The 9,851-nt window shown below is 53.2% G+C and overlaps 1 protein-coding gene across 2 annotated transcripts; it reads left to right on the top strand.

Moving 5' to 3' along the window:
* On the top strand, positions 1-2,871 carry LOC100502313 (uncharacterized). 2 transcript variants are annotated; one of them, XM_023301929.2, is made up of 4 exons: positions 1-630; positions 724-941; positions 1,209-1,702; positions 1,817-2,871. In XM_023301929.2, the coding sequence occupies exons 1-4, from the start codon at positions 507-509 to the stop codon at positions 2,607-2,609; spliced, it is 1,629 nt and encodes a 542-aa protein (XP_023157697.1). In that variant the 5' UTR covers positions 1-506; the 3' UTR covers positions 2,610-2,871. The 2 variants fall into 2 exon arrangements, with proteins under 2 accessions (XP_023157697.1, NP_001344710.1); NM_001357781.1 differs by having other exon boundaries at positions 454-630; positions 1,209-2,768.
* Positions 2,872-9,851: the final 6,980 nt, after the last annotated feature.

The following is a 9,851-nucleotide window of genomic DNA, read 5'->3' as shown; positions in this document are numbered from 1 at the left end:
TCCCCTTCCTCCAACATCTTAACAGACGCGGAAAGAACATCTCTTTCTTGGTTAGTATAATCCAAAACCAAAAGAAAAGATCGTTGGCGTGTGAGCCTCCGAAACTGCAGTGTGCGCTGTGCAGACGTTGTCACATGGTGTAGGCTGGGCCGCACCGAGCTAGCTGCGGTCCGTTCATCCGCTTCTTCGTGCTCCGGTGCAATGCCACCAGCCGCCAGGCGTCACTGGTAAGGGTAGGCAGCCATCTAGAGGGTAATGATCTCAGAGAAGATACTGTAACCATAGACCATAGTGGTACGCAAGTTGCCAGGGAAAAAAAAGAAACAAATGTCATGGGTGTCCTGTACCCCCCTACCCCGTTGTTGGAAAGTCGTTCGGCGCCATGCGAGCCGGTCTGATCCTCTTCGCCAGCGGCACCAGTATATGGAGATGATCCGCGCAGCCTGTCGCCACACCTGACAACACACACACACACACACGTAGCTGTGGCGCAGGGGGGCGCGGCAATGGACGCAAACACTCTCCTCCTGCCCTGCTCCGACGGCGCCGTCGCCGGCGCGGTGGACTTCCGCGGGCGCCCCGCGTCCCGGTCCGGCACCGGCCGATGGTCCGCCGCGATGTTCGTCCTCGGTACGGCGCCCCCTGTCCTCGCTGGGCACGCGCGCACACACTGATGCGGCGCGGGCCGGGGTTGACTAATCGAGAGGGGTCGGATGGGTGCAGGGGTGGAGATAGCGGAGAGGTTCGCGTACCACGGGGTGTCGGCGAACCTGATCAGCTACCTGACGGGGCCGCTCGGGGAATCCACCGCGGGCGCGGCGGCTGCGATCAACGCGTGGAGCGGGGTGGCGACCATGCTGCCGCTGCTGATGGCGTGTGTGGCCGACGCCTGGCTCGGGCGGTACCGCACCATCGTCCTCGCCTCCCTCCTCTTCGTCGTGGTCAGCTCCTCTTTCTCTTCACTCCCGGTTCTCTTCTCTCCCCTGCCCCGGATCGTTGCCTTTCGACGTCTCCCTCCCATTCGGCCGCGAGACGAGCGCGCTTTCGCCTTTCGCATGAAAAGTGCGTCCACTTCGGCTGGGCTCGTGGCTTCCGCGCGTCTCGTACAAAGACTGCGCTTCGCTCTTCTTGTGGCGTCGAGCAAACCCCGCGGCCACGTTGCGAGTCGTGATCGCCTGACCCGTTTCGCTTCACTGTCGTCGCTGCAGAGCATGGGCATGCTGACCGTCTCCGCGCTCCCGGCGTTCCACCACGACGGCTGCAGCAGCTACGCCTCCGCCTCCAGACCGCTGGCCTGCTCCCCGCCCCCCGTGCAAGTGGGCGTCTTCTACGTCTCCCTGTACCTGGTGGCGCTCGCGGAGGCCGGGCACAAGCCCTGCGCGCAGGCGTTCGGCGCGGACCAGTTCGACCAGAACGACCCAAAGGAGTCCGCGTCCAGGAGCTCCTTCTTCAACTGGTGGTACTTCGGCATGTGCTCCGGCACCGCCGTCACCACCATGGTGTCCAGCTACATCCAGGACAACGTCGGCTGGGGCCTCGGCTTCGGCGTCCCCTGCCTCGTCATGCTCTTCGCGCTCCTCATGTTCTTGCTCGGTACCAGGAATTACCGCTACTACACGTATACTGAATCGAGCCCATTTGCTCGCCTCGCCACAGCTTTCGTTGCGCTCATCAAAGGCTCCAAATCGAGACAACATGACGGGTAATTTCTATGTGTTTTCGTCCTTGTTTGGTTCTCGAGGTCGACGCACACCAGTGTAACAGTGTTAGTTAGTCTATACAGTGAAAGAAAACCGTTTGATCATCATCTTGGCAGCACTCTTGCGAGCGACGACGCCGGGCACCGTGAAGAAGTGAAAGGCGTGCTGCGCCTGTTCCCCATCTGGGCGACGTGCATCATCTACGCCGTCATCTTCTCGCAGTCGTCCACGTTCTTCACGAAGCAGGCCGCGACGCTGGACCGGCGGGTCGGCTCGACTCTGCGCGTGCCGCCGGCGGCGCTGCAGACGTTCATCAGCGTGACCATCATGGCCTTCATCCCGGTCTACGACCGCGCGTTCGTGCCCCTTGCGCGGCGGCTTACGCGCCTCTCGTCCGGTATCACCATGCTGCAGCGGATCGGCACGGGGCTCGTCCTGGCCCTGGTTGCCATGGTCGTGGCGGCGCTGGTGGAGATGCGGCGGCTCGCCGTGGCGAGGGACGCCGGGCTCGTGGACCAGCCCAAGGCGGCGCTGCCGATGAGCCTGTGGTGGATGGTCCCGCAGTACGTGCTGTTCGGGCTCTCGGACGTGTTCGCCATGATCGGCCTGCAGGAGTTCTTCTACGACCAGGTCCCCGACGCGCTGCGCAGCCTCGGGCTGGCCTTCTTTCTCAGCATCTTCGGCGTAGGACACTTGTTCAGCAGCTTCATCATCTCCGCCATCGACGGTGCCACCAAGAAGAGCGGAGCGAGCTGGTTCTCCAACAACCTCAATCGCGCGCACCTCGACTACTTCTACTGGCTGCTCGCCGGGCTCTGCGCCGTGGAGTTGGCTGCTTTCATCATCGTCTCGCGCGTTTACGTGTACAAGAAGAGGATGTCTCACGACAATAATGCTGCTGCCATGTAGATCAGTAGACGTGACTTTTACCGTGCTGTGAATGGCGATACAATATGATTGAGGTGTAGAGAAAGAGAACGAAAAAACCTTTTGTACGCTAAACCTGGACACTAAACTGACTTTTACGGACGGTCGGCAATCGGCATAATAGTGCCGGTTTGTTAGCAACCGGCAGTGCTAGCGTTTATTGGGAAAAAAAATTCTATGCAGGAGCCCTATACAAATACTTCATCCACTCCAAAATAATAGTGTTTTAGCTTTTGGTTTTTAAGTCAATATTTAAATAGATGATCATAAATCTATTCATATATATATATATATATATAGCAGGTATAACGGGAACACTGGGCTTCCAATAGTTAAAGGAAGCCCAGGCCGACCACCCCTGCAAACTGGTTCAACCAGCGCGCCCAAACAGGCTGTCGGGTGCGCCACCTGCCCCACGTCTGTTAGCGCAAAAAAAAGGAATGCATGCATGAGTCAAACACGATCTAATGCATGCGCATAAATTTAGGAAAGATATGTGCGACAGTTTCTGTTTTTAAATCTTTTATTTCCTCCATAAATTTAGGATCGCTGCAACAGCCATGCAGCTAGACGCGTAAGGACCATTTTATGATATATACTGAGACTAAATATGCTACACTATGTTAATAATTATGCAATTCGATATACTGCGTAAAAATCTGTTACCAGCTGCATGCACACGAATTTATGATAAAAATAATGTGCAATGAAAGGAAATGAATTACACGCATAGAAACAAAAAATCGTATTTAATATTTTATTTCCTTCATAAATATAAGATCCCTCCAACAGCCATGCAGCTAAAACACATTAAATCTAGTTTATGATATATACTGATACAAATTATACTACATGGTGTAGGTATTTATGCAATTCGTTACACTGCGTAAAAAATCTGGCATGTTGTTCTCTGGTGGACGCACCTCCGGGTTGGAGCGTAATAACCTTAAGTTTTGAGCATAAAATCCCTCAATTATAAGCGTATATACCGAGCCAATGTGAGAGGTTGATAGCTCTAGTAGGTTGTTATTACAATCCTATTTTTATGGCAGATCCAAAAAAACATGGCAGCCGCATGCATGCGGTTATACAGATCCTAAAATTATGGCAAAATGCATGCATGAGTCAAACACGTTCCCTTGCATGCACGTAAATTTAGGAAAGATATGTGTGGTGGTTTCTATTTTAAATGCTTTATTTCCTCCATAAATTTAGGATCGCTGCAACAGACATGCAACTAAAACTCGTAATGACCATTTTATGCTATATACTGATACTAAATATGCTACACTGTGTAGATAATTATGCAATTCGGTATACTGCGTAAAAATCTGCTACAGGCTGCATGCACACGAATTTATGATGGAAAGAATATGCAATGAAAGGAAATGAATTGCATGCATAGAAACAAAAAAACACATTTAATGTTTTATTTCCTTCATAAATATAGGATCCCTCCAACAGCCATGCAACTAAACGCATTAGAACTAATTTATGATGTATACTGAAACAAATTATACTACACGGTGTAGGTATTTATGCAATTCCTTACACTGCGTAAAAAATCTGGCATGTTGTTCACTGGTGGACGCATCTCCGGGTGGAGCGTAAAAACCTTAAGTTTTGAGCATAAAATCCCTCAATTATAAGCGTAAATACCGAGTCAATTAGAGGTTGATAGCTTTAGTAGGTTGTTATTACGATCCTATTTTTATGACAGATCCGAAAAACATAGCAGCCGCATGCATGCAGTTTCTATTTTTATACAGATCCAAAAATTATGGCAAAATCGTGGGAGTTTCCATTGCATGCGCGCAAATTAAGAACAGCATAAATCAAGGAATTGCCTTTCCAATATGCATGCAGTAAACTGATATACGAACTCTGTGTTAAAGCATAAAATCATACAGTTTTTAGCGTAAATAATACATGTGGTAGGCATAAAACACAATAAACGAAAAGAAAAATGCGCCGGATCGGAGGATGTCACGCGCGATCATCGCTGCGCGCATCTCGCCCCTTCCGTGACGTCGCTCGCTCGAACATCGCGCCTCATGCGTCGCCGTCGCTACTCGCACGTCGACGGGCGTCGCTTGCTCGCCGGCCTTGGAAGTGCCGCCTCCTCGGGGCTTCGGGGACACCGCCGCTTGCCTGCACAAGGGCCTCGCTGCGGATCGAGGAACCTCCGCCACCGCGCGTCGAGGTAATGGAGTTGCGGCCACTGGCCTGGGATCCGCCGCCACTCGCCCTCTGGATCGGGGGCCGCCACCGCCAACCAGGGAACCGCCGCCACCGCATGTCGAGGTCGGGGAGCCACGGCCACCGCAGCCACTGGCTGAGGTCCACCGCCGCGCGCGCTATCGGGCAACCGTCGTCGCTAATGAATCGAGATGGGGCGTGAAAAACTGAACCCTAGCACTCCGGGTCCTGTTTTATAGGCATCCGGATGTGGTCCGGCTCGACCGGATTGCACTGTCTGGCCCGGGCTTCCTTTAGTTATTGGAAGCCCAGGGCTCCTAATATACAATATATATATATATATATATATATACATATATATATATACACACACACACACGAAAACACATAGTATATCAAGAATTATATGAACCTACTAATTTCCTAAAACAACTACTATTTTTGGATGGAGTACTTATTTACAAGATAATGCGAGGCAAGCAAAAAAATCTTGGTGGATCAGGTCGACGCATGCATGAGCATGCAGCCCGAGGCCCGGCTCAAGCATGACACGACCCAGCTGGGTTCGTGCCTGGGCTGTCGACAGCGCCCGCCGGATGGCCTGGCCTAGCCCGCCAGAAAACGGCAGGCATGGGGCCGGGCCGGTGTCGGGGTGCGGGGCATAAGGCCCGGCCTCCCCCATCACGTCCCAGACTCTCGGTGTCCTACTCCCACACGGCTTCTCCTGCTCTGCTCCTCTCAACCTCTCCCCACTCGATTCGCTCGTCCGCGGTCCGCCCGCCGCGCCGTCGCCCCTGCCAGATCTTCATCATCGGCGACATCGGCGGGTCTCCTACTCTCCTTCCGTGCGGCTCGCCCCTCTCCGGATCTCCCTCGGTCACTCCCCAATCCAGAAATCCCTAACCCAAATCACGTCATTGTCGGTTGTCGACTCGTCGCGTGTCATCGTGCACTTGACCCTCGTCTCCGGCTCCGGGCTCCGGCTTGGCAGGTACGTCCCTCTCCGGCTCTCCCTCCCCAGTCAGCAATCCCTAACCCTAACCCTAATCTCCTCTTCGCTGCTTGCTTGTGGGCTTTGGTAGGTCGCCGGCCGACTACGTCGTGGTCGTGCTAGTGCCACTAGGGCCGTTGATGTACGGTGCCGAGAAGGGGGACATGGATGACGACAACGACAACGAACGGTACCCTAGGGTTTCTCACGAGGTGTGAGTTTTACCTAGGAAGGTTTTTAATGAGGCGCAATTGCACTAACAGCTCAATATTTGTGTACATTTTGTTCAAATTGTGTTGAATGTTGAATTGTGCATGTTTTTGTTCAAATTGTGTTTTTTCTGTTACTGGGCTTTAGGCTGGCCCGACACTTTTTTGGGCCAGGGCTTTTTGGGCTGGCCCGACCCGAAAAACGGCCCGAAGGGCAATGCCTGAGCCCCTGGCGAGGCACGCAGGACTGTGCTGGCCTAGCCTAGTAGGCCCGTGGGCCTTGTCGTGCCGTGCCTATTTAGGTCGTGGCTGGCCTGGGCCGTGCCATGCCGGGCAGCCTGTTTGCTCATCTATGGGTCGACGACCTTCCTGCCTACGTTTGGTGCTATTCTGCATACGTTTGGTGCTATTCTGCAGGAACCTCCAGTCACACTAGACCCTCTTAAATCAACACTAATATTTGTCTAAACAGCTCTCTAAATCTTCAATCTAATCTAAAACGTGAATATAAAAATGCTTCTCCAATATTTCTCTAAATAGATTTGAGTTACTTGCTATCGAACCTTATTTTCTCTCTAGATTTAGCAACTCGACAGGCACTCTTGAAATGCAGCTTCCCACCCTCGTGCTCATTTCCCCCCTTTCCCATGTAGCGAGTTAGCCAGGTCTAGCGCACTCTTATTTTTTACTCCTTTTTCGCACAGCAAGGTAGCTACATTCGACGCGTATGACACAAGCTTCTCCTCTGCCGCCAGATCGACGCTTCCCCACTGGTTGTGACGACTGGTCTTCTCCTCCGCCCCCATGTCCTTTGCCCTCGACCCCGCCACCAAAGTAGCTCTGACGCGTCGTTAGACAAACAAGCCTTCTACTCCACAATTGATCTCCTCGGGACTCGACCCCGCTGCCAAGCTAGGTGTGCCGCCCTGCCAGGTCCGATGTGCTAACTCTATGTCTGCCTCCTCCACTGTTGGATGTAGCAGATAGGTACAAGGCGCTAACTTGATTACTAGCTCCTAGGAGACATTTGTTGGAGTTGTGATTAGTTCAACTTGTTATGTCAAATGAAGTTGTTGACTGTCGGTGCTCACGCTACCTCTAAGGAGAGGCAGGCCGTTAGGGACAGAAGTATTGGTCTGATTCTTCACTAGCGCACGTAACTTCAAAAAAAGAAAATGGGTCCACTAAAACTAGATTCAAAATTGAACTACTCCCTAAATATTCAGAACTGTTGGAGACCAAGCTATTTTTTACTTCTAATAGATATTTAGCAATATGCTAAACAAGTTCATTTTGAGAAAACCCCAACAAAACCACATTCTTCTCGGGGTTTTGACTCTGCGCTTTGATCGCTGAGTTGCTCGAGTTGTTACTTCAACAGTGGATATCTCCCCCTCCGCGCAAAATATCTGCAAAGTTTGAGCCTATTCTTGGCAATTTTATCTGCTCGACACTGTCGCCCGTGTGCGCGGCACTGTCGGCACCTCGGCATTGTCGGACTGTCCTGCAACACTGCCGCTCCAACTCCCTGGCATTTTTGACTCTAATTTTTCACAGGAATTTAGGTTTGCTTGTCTACAGGTTTTTGGTACAATCAAACAACACCGATTTGCATTGAACTCTGATCTGCTGCTTTGAGTCCCTAGAGGTTTTCATGAGGACATCCTCCACTATTACCCGTTAGCAAAGACGCAATTGGTCTAGTTGGCCCAATCGTAGTCAGACAGCGACCGTGTGAGCTTCAGAATTATCCCACCTCGCTTAACTTGGGAGGAGGAAGCCACCTTAAAAGGGAGAGCCAGCTATCTCCCATCGGACTAGTCTTTTGGGGCGATTAGGCCTTCCCCTGAGTTGGGTTTGCTTAATAAACTGTTGGGCTCCGGACAACCTAACTTGTTTGGCCTCGACCAACCCCACCTAGGCTGGGTGTATCATCTGTTATCCGAGCTAGGGCCCACTTTAAGAAGGTGGGATTGATGAGGACATCCTCCACTATTACCCGTTGGCAAAGGCGCAATTGGCTCAGTTCGCCCAATTGGCTCAGTTCGCCCAATTGTATTAGGACGACGACCGTGTGAGCCTCAGAATTATCCCACCTCACTTAACTTGGAACGAGGAAGCCACCTTAAAAGGGAGAGCCACCATTCCCCCATTGGACTAGTCTTTTGGGGCGATTGGGCCTTTCCCTAAGTTGGGTGAGTGTTGGGGTGAAGGCGAAGACGCCACCCTTCGCTCGAGGCCTACGCCGTGGTCGCCGGTCCAACGGAGACAAGACAACGGGCGAGGACATCCTTCGCTCCATTCGACATCGGGCGAAGACCTACAACGAGGTTATCCCACCGTGCGGCTTCGTCCAGCATGGAGGCCCACGGGTGATTCGGCCCATTGTAACAGGCCCTGCGTGGCCACTGCGAGTTACGAGCCTAATTTGTAAAGGCGCCTCTGTAATTACAGTCTGTAACCCCGCTTTATGGGAATATTCTGGGGATAACCTAGGTGTCTGAGGGCACATGCGTCCTTAACACAAGACGCTGGGCACTCGGATACCTATAAATACCCCCGCACAGTGCCCTTGAGAGGCTAGATTAACAGAGCTATTGCCATCTCGTGCGAGAACCCTGTTAACGTCACTGTTCACCCCCGTTGGATCCCCTTGCAACTGAGAGCAAGTTCCAACATTTGGCGCCCACCGTTCGTGCTACGAAAAAACCACCCGCGATGGCACCCAAGAAAGCTAACTCGAAGGCTGACGAGGCTGCGAAGGCAGCACTACTTGCCGCAAGAAAGGGCAAGGCCCTCGCCCTCACCCAATCCACCCACCAAGAGGCCACTGAAGACGACATTCTCTGCACCTGCGAAGACGACACTCTCCGCACCTGCGGCCCTGAAGGACAATCGCAACCACTCCCAGGCTTCGCCCCACTGGAGGGCGCGGACCTCACCGAGGACGGTGAAGTCCTCGGCGTCTCAGCGGAAGAACAGCTACAGCTGCGCGCCCTACGCCTCAAGAACTGCAATCTCCAGAGGCAGAAAGAGATACTGGAGGCCAAGCACCAGCGCGTGTCCGCACTAGCCAAAGTGCGGCAAATGATACGCGGCGAAGAGCAGAAGGCCCAGGACCTCGAGCGGGAGATCGCGCTGATGCAGCGCGAGGGACACCTTGGCCTACAGCATGGGCCACCCCTGCAGCAGCGCGCACAACTGGAAGACACGCGCGAGGGACACCTCGACCTGCAGCATGGGCCACCCCTGCAACAGCGCGCACAACCGGAAGACCTGCATTTCCCCCAGCGCGACCACACCTTCCCGCACGCCGCGCCATTCCAAGGGGTCAACTACCTCGACGAGCGAAGTCCCCTGGCGCCACACCTGCAAGTGATGCCTTGGCCCGCTAACTTTCGGGCAGGGACCTATCCCAAGTACAACGGCAGCACCGACCCAGCACAATACATAATGAGTTATCAGGTCGCCGTTGCATCTTTCGGAGGGGACGACGCCACAATGGCCAAGTCTTTCATCATCGCCCTCGAAGGCCCAGCTCTCACCTGGTTCACCAGGTTGCCTCCGCTGTCCATTGATTCCTGGAGAAGCCTCCGGGACAAGTTCCTGCTCAACTTCCAAGGGTACCGCCCAGACACCGACGCCTTGGCCGAACTCTCGCTCTGCAAGCAGCTGGAAAAGGAGACTCTGCGGGAGTATTACCGCAAATTTTTAACACTCAAGTCACAGCTGCCCTCAGTCGATGACCAGATCGCTATCCACTACGCTATCAGTGGCCTTCGCGCCGGCGTCCTCTATAGCCACTGCATCAGAGATCCGCCCAAG

Source organism: Zea mays, chromosome 3, assembly GCF_902167145.1.
Source record: "Zea mays cultivar B73 chromosome 3, Zm-B73-REFERENCE-NAM-5.0, whole genome shotgun sequence".
NCBI classification, from domain to species: domain Eukaryota; kingdom Viridiplantae; phylum Streptophyta; class Magnoliopsida; order Poales; family Poaceae; genus Zea; species Zea mays.
Note: the sequence above shows the minus strand (reverse complement) of the source record. Positions and strands in the feature narration are given on the sequence as shown.